The 13,033-nt window shown below is 40.9% G+C and overlaps 1 protein-coding gene across 1 annotated transcript; it reads left to right on the forward strand.

The window, feature by feature from the left end:
* LOC308099391 (keratin, type I cytoskeletal 19-like) lies at positions 1 to 5,811 on the forward strand (the record flags this gene model as incomplete). The annotated part of the gene is made up of 7 exons (XM_080448133.1): positions 1 to 369; positions 1,800 to 1,882; positions 2,442 to 2,592; positions 4,000 to 4,158; positions 4,545 to 4,670; positions 5,138 to 5,346; positions 5,574 to 5,811. The coding sequence occupies 7 exons, from the start codon at positions 1 to 3 to the stop codon at positions 5,809 to 5,811; spliced, it is 1,335 nt and encodes a 444-aa protein (XP_080304259.1).
* Positions 5,812 to 13,033: the final 7,222 nt, after the last annotated feature.

The following is a 13,033-nucleotide window of genomic DNA, read 5'->3' on the forward strand; positions in this document are numbered from 1 at the left end:
ATGTCTTCGTTCTGTGTGATCTGCAGCTCTCCCATGATGAAGTCTCTGCCATGTGGCATGTGCGGTCATGTTGGCTCCAAGAGAGCCGGCAGCATGTACGGCGGAGCAGGAGGTTTTGGCGTCCGCATCTCCCAGGCTACATCCGGCTGCGCTGAGGTTTCTGACCTGCATGGCATTGGCTACATCAACGACAACAAGAAGGCCACCATGAAGAACCTCAACAACCGCCTGGAGACCTACCTGGAGACGGTGAGCAGCCTGAAGACGACCAATGACGAGCTGGAGCTGAAGATCAATAAGTTCCAGATGGATAAGCCTAAGACGGACCTCAAGGTCTTCGAAGTTACCATTCACGACATTCAGGAAAAGGTGAGAACAGAGCTTCAATTGAGTTAATGCTGTAGCAACGGTATCAATCTCATAAACTCATATTATGCTGGTTTTCAGAACTGGTCACACTCGATTCTCTACTTTCAACCTGGCCATTCACTATTTTGGGCATGTCGTTATAGGCAGATTTTTACAAACGTTTTCCAATCTTCTTAACCATTTTCAATCATTTTCAAAACACTTTAAAAAAATCCTGAAAATAGCAGATTTACAAGCTCACAACACATTGCATGCTCACAACCCATAGCATCAGCTTGTAGATCTACTATTTTCACTATTCATCATACCACAAAGTATACTAGGGCTGTAAACAGAACTGGTCTACAGTTTCATGTGATGTTGGATAGTGTTTGTACAAAAATATGGCTTTGCTTTTATGAAGAATTGCACAATAGTTTGAACAATTCACATATCCACTGGGTATCAGGTGTTTCTATGCAATGGACTGGAAGTGCATGCATACCATGCATATGATATGCAAAACCATTTTTGGTTCTATTGTGACACATTCTGAGCTTGAAGATCGGCTATTTTCACAGGATAAAAACAGGGCTTAAGTGGTTGAGTTTAAATGCCGTAGCTGTAGGCTACTACTACGGTGGGCAACAACCTCTTTTTGATCTACTGTCTATCGAGTTGATAAAAAAAAGCTACCATTATTAACCATTATTTTTGATGTGCATAACACATTTCTCCCCTTACAGTTGGACTTTATCTTAACTGTAATAATTAATATTACATTATTGACAAATTATTTTTTGTGTTTTATGAAATTACTGAAATGTTTTCCAGAAAATTGACCTGAGTAGACTATTTTTAAACCTTTTGGAATGTTAAATGATATGCTTGTTGATCAGGTTAGGTCCATGTCACCAATACAGAGACACTACTAGCCTAAAATATTCCCCCCCTAAAGTACAACTGACTTAATTGGAGCCAAGAGGTCCCACTAACAGGATACTGGTTATGTAGGTAATGAGGCATTGTGCTAGCTTCCCTAGGAATGTTGAATACTAAAACCTTCACCAAAAACTAGTTGCGTTGCCAAATAAAACAAGACATACCAAGTCACCAGCTAAGGAACATTTCTATCTTGCTCTGTGGTTCTCAAAGTGTGGTCTGGGAACTCCCATGGGTCCTTGAGGTGGTAACAAAAAATAGCACTTTAGCCCTATTGTATACATCACAAGCTCACGACGCGTCTGCTATTATAAATACATTAAAACAATAACATTTTGAAAGATTTGGGCTCATTTTGGACATTTTTAACAACACAAATGGCCTCTTATGGCATACCATTTTTTCAGATGCGGGTCTTCGACTAAATACATATCAATCTGAGGGTGCCTGACATGTTTCACTGATCTAGCTGTTCAGCTGTTGACACTTCTACTGCTTCCTCACTTTAGATTTCCAAAGAGGTCCTTGACAACACTAAAACCCAACTGGATAATGACAATGTAAAGCTGGATTCACATGACTGGAAAGTCAAGTAAGTATATGCGGAGGAAACAGATGTCCAAAAGAAATTAACCATTTTAAGCTGTGGGTGAAGACACATTATTATAAATGTCTTGTGGTTTTGGTTGCATTTCCATTGGGTGAATGACAGCATAGGAACCGAGACAGAGAACAAGTAAAAGTGGTATAGTATGTTTGATGTATTTAATGTATTTATTTACCAGGGACAGCGCTAATTAATCAACATTTCAGTTTTCACATCCATGTAAATGAGCCAGCTAGAGTTAGCTGGTGAAATAACTATCAAAACAAAACAAACATACAGTATCAATACAATACAAGACAAGTAAACAGAGTGCAGTTGACTAGAGAACCTAAAGATTGACCTGGATATCGGCACCTGGACTGACTGGGTTACTAGGCTAACCCAGGTTGTCTATTTTCCAATACTGAAAGTTTAAAATAAGGCTAAAGTGGTAAAAACTTGACTTTGAGGCTAGAATAAATCATTTAGCTGGGGACCCCCTGGAACCCCCTCAAGGACCCCACTTTGATAACCATTGATATACTGTACTGTCTCCTTCTCCCAGGTATGAGAGTGAGCTGTCCATGCGTCAGTGTGTGGAGGCAGACATCGCTGCTCTGAAGATAGTTCAGGAAGAGCTGGATGTGGGGAGATCCAGTGTGGAGCTGCAGGATCTGGAGGAGGAGCTGAAGAGGCTGCATGAGCACCATGAAGAGGTAAATGTTTGGAGGTTGAAGATCACGCATGAATACTCAAAGCTAGGGGTCCTCAACGTTTTTCAGGCCAAGGACTCCTCAGCTGAGAGAGAGATGAAGCAGGGACCCCCACTACATTCTTTACAATTGTGTTGCAAATTAAGCCTTTTCATAGATTTCATAGATAGCTTCATTGACTATCATCAGTGTTGTGTAAATTCATGTATTTTGTTCATTTCAGACATTTAACCACATAAACCTTCAATACTTAGTTCTTCATTTGCTCCTTTCCCCCCCTACACCAAACCTCTTTGCCGAAAATAGCCGATCTACAAGCTCACAATGCGAGACGTTGTGGGCTTGTAGATGTGGCTAATGTTCCCCTCAGAATTGATTGATTGATGAACTTTGTTTAGTAAGACATGAGAATGGCAGTACATGGAAGTACAAATTCACAATACAAGGTCTACTAAACTGGGAGTCTCATTAAGCACTAAGCTTGTTTAAGATGAGATCCCCATGCACACATGACATATAAGAGACAGATAGATATACACACTACTATACAGAATGTCATACAATCAGTTTACAGGTTACTGGTATGAAGCGTGAAAAATATGTACAAGAGAAGAAAGAGAAAGGGGGGGTAGGGGGGTAGATTAGGACTTGGGGTAGGTTAAGACTTGGACAGGGGCCATTTTAGAATTGCAGCCTCCTGAAGGTGTATCTTTAGGGCAGTTTTGAAAGTGAGTAGGGTTTTACACTCCTTTAGAAGAGGGATGTACAAGTGGTTAAAGTAAAAAGAAATAACATCCTAACACACAAAGATTTGGCGGACCCCCTATAGTAGCTCTGAGGACCCCCTAGGGGTCCGGACCCCTGTTGAAGACCCCTGCTTAAAGCTGTTAGTTCTTATGGGTGTCCTAGTCTACCGGGGTGAACATTCTCCTATATTATGAACCATTGTACTTGACACTGGCCTGTCTCTGGCTCTTTTGACCCACAACAGTTTTCTTCTCTGTACAAAATGTCTATCCAATTGATGCAATATACTTGTGTATCCCTATATTTTGGACATGTCATCATAGGCTAAATATGAGGGAGGAAACATCCAAGTTGCTTTAAAGATATTATTTAAAAATATATATATTTTTAAAGTAATAAAAAAGAACAAAGAAATAGAGGCTTAAGTTTTAAGGCTTTTCACTATTTGTAGTATGACAAAGTCTATGGGGCTTAAGGGGGCACATTAACCTGCAGGCTTTTCCTTTCCTTTTTGCCATTTTGGTTGGTATGGTGTACCGGACAGTACCGATAAGCTGTCATTTTATTTAAATTTGTCATTTATTTTTAAATAATCAATTAAACCGATTAATTTGGTCAACCTTTGCACCCCTACAATACTGTAAATCATGTGTGGTTCTCCAGGACATGCGGAGGCAGGGTGAGCTGGGATCCCAGGTGAAAGTGGACGTTCATGCTGCCCCTCAGGATGACCTGGCCAAGGTCATGGTATCAATGAGAGAACACTACGAGAAGGTCATCACCCAGAACCGCCAGGAAGTGGAGTTATGGTTCAAGACTAAGGTAGGCTACACTACACCAGTGGTTCCCTAACATCTTCATGTCAGGGACCCCCAAATATTATGTATTTGGCCGCAAACGATCTGAAAATATTTTGTCCCAGGGACCCTCATAAAAGATTTGTGTTGTGAAAATAGCAGATCTGCAAGCTTGTAGATCGGCTATTTTTTAATAGCCAAAGTACAAAATAGGGTTAAAGCGGTTAAACAGTTTTTGCTGGGGACCCTCTGGAACCTACTCAAGGACCCCTGGGGTTCCTCGGAACCCACATTGAGAACCAGGGCACTACACCACACTAAATCCTATTTCACTTTGTTAAAAGTCATCAGATCCTCCTGTTTGTCAGAACGTGTGTTAAGCATGGTATTAACGTTGGTTTTCATCCACAGACCAACAAGCTGAACCAGGAAGTTGCTCAAACAACTGAGATCATCGATTTGTCTAAGAGTGAGATCATCAAGGTCAGACGTGAACTGCACAGTCTGGAGATCCAACTCCAGGCCGAGATCAGCAAGGTAAGACCCGGTTACAGGAGAATGGCTTGGTTCAATATCTCATGTCCTTCAACACAGCCATTTTGTTCATGTTTTTCATTTGCATTTCGATTGCACAAAGAAAAAAACTATAACTATCTCATATCGGGTGCTCCTTACGGTTTTTGTTTCCACTGACTTCATGGGAAACAGTTACCGTTGTGGTGATGACAGGAAAAGGCGACTGAACATTATCTTCTGACATTAATCCTGTTCCCGCCTCCCAGTAATGTTTTACAATCCATTTTATGATTCGTTTAATTATTCAAAAGGCCTTACCAGGCCGAACCGTAAGCCTGAAAGGTACCAAAATTGAACGAGAATTCAGAACTGGACACTTGGCAAATTGAAAGTCCTAAGTGCATGTTTTCCAACATTTGGCACCTAGAAAAGTGCTCTTATACAGTTACTTCCAATAATCCAGCCCCCTCTCTCCATCTATGAAACAGAAAGCATGTCAGGTAAACGTCCTGGAAGAGACCAAGTGCGGATTTGCCAACCTGCTGGCAGGTTACCAGAGACAGGTGTGTATCCTGGAGGAACAGCTAACCCTGCTCAGAGCTGACTTGGAGAACCAGGCACAGGACAAGACAAGGCTGGAGGAGGAGATCGCTGAGTACAGGAGACTGCTCAAAGAATACCTTGAAAACATTGACAGGTACAAAATGGCAGCGGATTTATCTTCAACAAACAAATGCTGGCGTTGGAGAGCTTGGACTCAAACGTTTGTATCAAGTTTCAATTTTTATATATATATATACATATATATATATATATATATATATATATATACTATGACTATTTGGGGGACTTGGCATGGAAAAGTCTGGGAATCCCTGATGTCTTGTACCCATCCTTTGTTCCATTTGGTCTCTCTCGCTGCAGAAACAAGAAAATCACGACCCCCGAGACCACCAAGAAGGAGATCACCACAGAGAAGAAGGACATGAAAACCACGACCCCCGAGACCACCAAGAAGGAGATCACCACAGAGAAGGAGGACATGAAAACCACGACCACCGAGACCACCAAGAAGGAGATCACCACAGAGGTGAAGGACAAGGATGGACACCTACTGTACAAAGACACCAAGAACAGCGTCGAAACCAAGGTTATAGAATAATGATTAATGATTCTTGATTAATGATTAATGATTTTCTTAATCATTTGACCAGTGATGTGTCTGCATTGTGTGGGCCCATTGTAAGCCTGATGTACTGCATTGTGTGTAAGCCTGATTCCTCAATAAAATCCACAGTGCCAGTGCTTCTTTCTTTCGTCTGAATTTGTTTATGAATGACCCTCAATAACGTATTGCAGTGGTTTTCAAACCTTTTTCGCCGAAGGCACATAAAAGGGCAAATTAAAATCTCAATACACACCTGTAATCATATCTCTGCAAAACAGCTTATATAATGTGTGTTGTCGCTCTTGGCACATGTATTAATGGCAATTAAAAAGTCTAACAAATTAAAGCAGCTCTATTATAACTTTCCTCTTCTACCCTATATATATGAGTGCATTATTTAAATATGCCTGGTATCCTCCCAGTCAAAACGAGTGCAAACTTCACCCAGCCGGTACATCAATAAGCCTCTTAAATGAGTGCACCCGCTCATTGAAATAGTAATTATGTCAATAACAATAACTGATGTATGGAATAAATGCATGAAGGAAAATGTTACGCACATTTCGCACAAGAAGAAAGAGACGCAGAGAAGTAATACTTAAGTAAAAGTATCAACACCCTATAGTAGAAATAGTCTGTTACAAGTACAAGTGGTTCTACCGAACTCTGCACTGCACACTTTACGGCTCATCAGCAACACTTATGCCAAGTTTGATGTCGATTGATCGGACGGTGCCCGAGTTATGGCCGGGACACACAGACAGACAGACTGACAGTCACACACAAGCAAGCACACACGCACGCACGCACGCATGCACGCACACACACACACACACACACACAGACTTTGTTAATGTATAGATGCTGTGAAGTTCCAGAGAGGAGGTGGTAGTGGGGTGTTGTGGTTAAGCAGGTTTCCATGTACTGTATGGAATGTGTGTCAGCAGTGTTTAGCTGGGAGGGAATTCGTCAAGAATCATCAAGATTGTGCAATTGGTGACAAGCTTTAGATTGTTGGCATGGTGTTAGGTATGGGCATAAGGTTTGCTAAATAACATACAAACAATGATGGCACATATTCCCTCTCAGCTTCACGCATTTTAAGCTCCCACCATCTTGAAAATTATGCCTTTCCAGAAGTTCAATTTTCCTACATTTTTGTTGGTTATTTAGCATACCCAATAGTAACAGAATACATTGACAAATCTCTTCTATCAATTATTTGGGGTTTCAACCATACCTATACCTATCTGATATTGGATTCATTGCAAACGGACCACTAGGGGGCGAGCCCAACTAGTTTGTGATGTTTTTTGAAAACCTTATGCCCATACCTAACACCATGCCAAAAATCTAAAACCTGTGCATGATTTTTATGAATTTCCTCACAGCTAGTTAAGCTGGAAATGCCAGTCAATCAGCCCTGCCTTTCTTTTTTGTCTTGTGTGTTACAGACACACTGTCGGAATATGATCCTGGAAGAGACAGAAAACTATTTGGTTTGTGTGTTTTGATTCAAGAGCATGGCAACCAGCTGCAGATTCAGAAGCTTAATGGGATAGGACTCATTTCTCTGTAGCAGTTAAGTGCAATGGGTTACCTGCAAGCCTGCAGTCCATTAGCTCTAATTAACCTAATTATTACCATAACTACATTGAATTGTAACAGGCTCCATATATACCCATGTTGTTTTGTTTTGGTTTTTACTTTTACATTGGAAAATTGTATATTTTCCGGTAATAATTATCTGATAATTCTTTTCTCTAGGTCACTTTCCTGTATATTCCTATGTTCTACCTTAAGCAAATTATGAGAATGTCAGTGATTTGTTTTCGTGTTGGCCTTTTCTTTTCACAGCTTAGTCCAGTGGAATTATCCATGGGAGGTTTTATCCCATAGACATATAAAGGTAGACGCCTCCTCCGGCCCTGAGAGGTCTGTATCGCAGGCTCCATTTTGGAGAAGGCAAGCTTCCTGACTACTGGCCAATCACAGCGGGTCTTTTCCAGGACGTGGCGGAATCTAGTTATATAAAAATATAACAGGATATTTTTATACAGTTTCTTTTTGAAACATGGAATAATCATTTGGAAAATGGTTGTGCTTGAAGACATGCGTTGAATACCAATAGGAGGGAGAATTCATGGTTAGTGCAGGAAGGTCAGAAGGACTCAAAATTCTAATGTAGATTCTTATTATAACAGCAGAGAAGGAAGGAAGAAGAAGAGCACCTGGACTTGGAAGAAGAGTCAGGGGTTTCAAGGGTAACAGGAGTTGTGCATGAGGGGGGTGTCACCAAGCAGCGAGATTTATGCACCTGCTGTTCCCAAGTTGATTCTTGGATTGTAGATCGGCTACTTTCGGACAGCTAATTTCTGCATCAGCTTGTGTAGATCAGCTATTTTCATCATTTGGGATATGATTATAGTGGAAATGGTGTGCGGATACATGCCGTGGAGCAACAAGTTGAGGTCAAAGATCAAGCAGGCCTGAAGCAGGCCTCAGAGGGATTGAGGAGGAAGGAGTTGTGAGTGCCGTAGAAGGAGAAGAGAAGACTGCAGCCTGCACATCAGACACCAGAGGTAGCCAGAGAGAAGCTGGGAGAAGACCCGCGAAGACCCGAGTCTACGAAGTTAAGCGAAGCACAGAGCTACGCTGAAGGGTTGAGAACTGATAAACAGTATATGAGAGAGCTATTCTGATGTGTATGAAATATAATCTAAGCTATTCAATGCAATGTTATCTTTGTGATGTATTATTGTGCATGACAAAGGTACAAGGTCATGGGGTCTGCGTCATAGCAATCTGGGAACCCATCGTCAAATAAAAAGGAAAATCAGCACCCTCTGCTGTTTTTCACTTTTCCATTTGACTCTGGGCGGAGCTGTACGGAGGATCCATGCTCACGGGAAACCGGGGTTTTGGTCTGCCCTCAGCCCTCCACTTCGGGTGGTCCGCCTATGTTTTCATTCCCACTAAATATATTTCTCCACGGAACACTAACACCATTTATCCCAAAGAACATGGATCGTTTTGGTTATAAGCCCACTTGTTTCTATGATGAAAGAGCAAGTTAAAATGTTACTGACTTTCCGTGGTTTTGTCAGCTCCGAGGACGCTATTGTTAAATGAGTTTCGGTTTGTTTCCAGTGGGAATAGAGCCGCACACATGTAAATCCCGCCCACTACATTTGATTGGGTAAAGCGCGGCCTGCTTCCCGATCTGAAGGCACGCCCACTTGTAGCCAATGTGCATGGGTTGTCAACACGGCTCCCAACAGATCCAAGCGCAGCTATGGATCTGTTCTTGAGAGATTAGCGTCATAGTAACCTTGAGCATTGTCACCTTCACATTGGAGACACTGACGCAACCCAGTGACTCAGAGGTCAGGAGACGGGGGGGAGAAAGCTGTTTTGAGATGATGCAATGGTTATTGAGGATGACTAAGAGGCAGGTGATAGGTAGAAGGAATAAGGTGGGTTGTACTATTGACAAGGTCATCAGGGGGTAGAAAAGGTGCTGCACAACGGCGCACAACAGGATTCCAACCCCAAGGACGGACGGGGCACGCCTGCCCCGAGGAGGATGAGACTTTAGGAGGAGGATGAGTTTACTGCCATACTTAGAATACTTGCAGATTCACTTTCAACTAAAGATTCTGGCATTGTCCGTCTTTTAGCTTGAATTGCTGTCTCTGGGAATATTCTTAGGATATTTTCAGGTTCAGATTCAGCTAAAATTCTGGCATCATCCGTCTTTTGGTTGAATAGCTGTCTGGCAATATTCACGTAGAGAAAGGCTTATCAACACAACATGTTTGGGAAGAAAACCACCTTTGGGAAGATTAGTAGGCACAGACTCTCAGACTATTCGGCCGAATATCGGGGGGCTGTCAAGGCTGAGAAGGGCCTGTACAACCCTTTATTCACCTATCTAAATTATATTATGTTATCAAGATACAGACTGGTAGGGATATTACTGCCAGGGACTTTCTTTTAATATTTTCAATTTGTAACAATTATTATACTGTCTGATGTATCTTTACCCTGTATCGCAAAATCATTTTAATAAATATTTGAATGAAACCTGAATAGTGTTCTATTCTGTCACAATGGATTTTATCCATTATTCACCATTCTCCTGGTTATAATGTAAAACAATAGTATTGTGAAACTTATGTATAAGCCTTAAAGGTTACCTTGACTAAAACTAATACCATCTCATTACCAAAAGTTTGAAAGGTTTGAAATAAACAATGAGACAACCAACAACTAATCCAAAAGCAGTTAATTGTGGTCATCTGAAGGCAATCCTATCTACGGGTGTTGGGTTGTTTGAAGATTGTAAGGGGGGAACCATGAAACATATATAAAAACATATATGTATATGTGGCTGTAGCACTCTCAGCAACTTTTGCCATAAGGCCTAACATGCCCTATAGGAATATCGATAAAGAGTATTGATATTAAGGGATGACCTGGTGCCTTATCAAAACTCCCAAGTAGGGAAACTTAGGGATAACAGTAGAGACAACCTGTAGACGAATCCACAGAGCGCTGCAGTGTCAGACTCCTGCTGCGGTGTGCATTCTGACACGGCAGTTATGATTGCGCCAACGGCAGCGCTCTGTGGATTTGTCTATATACTTTATCTTTAAATTAACACTGAGGACACAAAAAGGGAGACAGGGGATTCATTCATGTGGAGAAGAAGGAGTTGAAGTAGCTGATTACACATTCCAGTGACTGAAACAATGTGCAAGTGTCCCTTTATGTGTGGAATTTCTTTGCCTCCAAAAGGAATGTACAAATTAGCACAGTCAGGCTATATTAAAGCTGCAGCTTTGCTGTAGTGCAAAGACACACATGTAGCTATACCCTATGGCAGTGCTTCGCAACCTTATCAGGCCGTGACCCCCCAAAATAATCATATTTGAGTTTGAACTGGAGACCCCCCCCCCCACCCAGATAAGCACTTGGAATTGTAGGAGTTGAGGCATTACATTGTTTGACTCGGTTCCACAGACAAATATTGTGGGAAATATTCTTACTTACTTTCTTATATTATTTGACAATTTGGCCAATGTTTGAACAGTTTTTATAGTATAGTTTGTTGATTAATTTTGTTGCTGTAATGGACTTTTTCTTTCATTTTTTTTTTTTTCTCTTTGAGGTATTAAAAAGGTCTTAAAAGTCCTTATATTGTGACTTCACTGTCATCTGGGGACCCAAAAATTATGTGGGGACCCTCCTGGGAGTCTCGACAGGTTGAGAATCGCTGCCTTATACAGTAGGTACTTTATCTTTACAGTCAGATTAATCCATTTATGTGGAGAAAATGTAGTTGAAGTGGTGCATTATGCATTCCATTGGATTTACAAACCTATGTAAATGTCTCTGCCTCTAAATGGCAGATACAAGACAGACAGGGTGTTGAAGGTTGTGGCAGACAGCTCTCCAATTGTAGCAGAAAGATAAAGTAATTATTACTTATTACTTAACCACGAAAGCATCTGTGTCATTTTAGATTTTAGCTATTATATAGAAATAAAACGTTTTCAAAAATGTGTTAGGATTTAGAAAGCATTTTTTGAATCGGCCTCAGGTCTAAATGGGTTAAATACATCAAAGACAACCGTGATCATTGGATTGGACCCACACCAACAGCATTAGCCCAGCTCCTTACAACTATCTATATACAGTATTATCTAGCATCTGGATCATTTCAGTCAACAATAGCCACCGAAGCTGTAATATCACAGCCCACATTTGGCCGTGTGCTTCTGTCCCAGGAGAATCAGATTATTATGTCTCACAAAGGGGGTCATCTGTAATAGGCACCAAATCCTTATCTTTGTCATCTGTTTTCAGGAGTTCATAGTCAGACGCCGTATGCATTTATTAGCATGTCTGAAGCATGATAATAGGGTACTGTAAGTTAAATTAAATAAGCATAAGTTAAGTTAAGTATTCTTTTGGGGATTTTCAAATTGCCCAAGTATAAATGTAGGTGGGTCTGAAGCGGTTTCATACTAATAACCAAAGTAACTAGTAACTAAAGTTTTCAAATAATTATAGTGGAGTAAAAGTACAATATTTGTCTTTGAGATGTAGTGGAGTGGAAGCAAAATTATTGAAAATTGGAAATACTCCAGTAAAGTAAAAAATACCTCAAAATTGTACTTAAGTACAGTACTTGAGTAAATGTACTTACTACTTACTTTCCACCACTGCTGTTCAGTAATCTGTTCACTAAAACATTAGTGTACAAAGATGCATTTAAGAACCAAGTGGAATGTACCGCTGACCTGACCTGACCACGTAAGCATGAGACTGGAATGCTGCTCAGTCCAGCGTTGGTGACAGGGTGTCTGGAATCTAGATGGGTGACATTTGGAAGAATAGACTTTCACTTATAGGTCAACAAGGTTTTTAATTTCCTTCCTTTTGTGTAAGATCAGAGTAAGAAAGTCAGTCTGTGAACTTAAAAAGGATCCAATACGGTTCAGTTAAGTTAAAAAGCCTTTATTTATCCATGGCTTAGTTGCTATAAGCAAAGAACAAAAAAGGGAAACGCAGGTGACCTACGCGTTTCGGCACTACTGGCCTTCATCAGGGTCCACTGGTTATGACAGACACATCACGTCATGTTATAGCAACCTCAAACTGTCAATTATTAAATCATCTTTAGACTACACCAAGATCACATTACAAACTAGAAAAAGTGCTCCTCGGAGCACAAGTCTCCGCCAGGTCAGGTAGGTTATTATGGCCTCCTGGTGGCGCTATAATAGGCCAATGTGAAAAGGGTGCCATTTATTCCTAGGCTGTGCACGGCAATCGGACACTGCATGCATGATTTGAGGCATTTTGTTCTAAAAATGTGTTTTGCTAATTTTGACCTGCTGGTGGCGCTATAACATGGCAATGTTAAAAGGTTCCTCAACGTAGTGCAAATGTGCATTCAAAGTTTCACCACAATCGGACGCTGCGTTCATGATTTGCGGCATTTTGTTCAAAACGGGCCACTCCTGCAAACATTACATGTCAATGTTAGCCAATCAGGATGGAATATGAAAAATCAAACAGATCCGTCTTGATCACATGACTATAGAGATCATGTGTACCTATTTGCGTGAAATTTGGATCAAATCTGAAGGCTTGATATCAAAAAATTTGTTTTACATAAGTCTGCCTCCTGGTGGCGCTATAAAAG

Source organism: Gymnoscopelus braueri (assembly GCF_963280865.1).
Source record: "Gymnoscopelus braueri genome assembly, chromosome: 13".
Lineage (NCBI taxonomy): Eukaryota > Metazoa > Chordata > Actinopteri > Myctophiformes > Myctophidae > Gymnoscopelus > Gymnoscopelus braueri.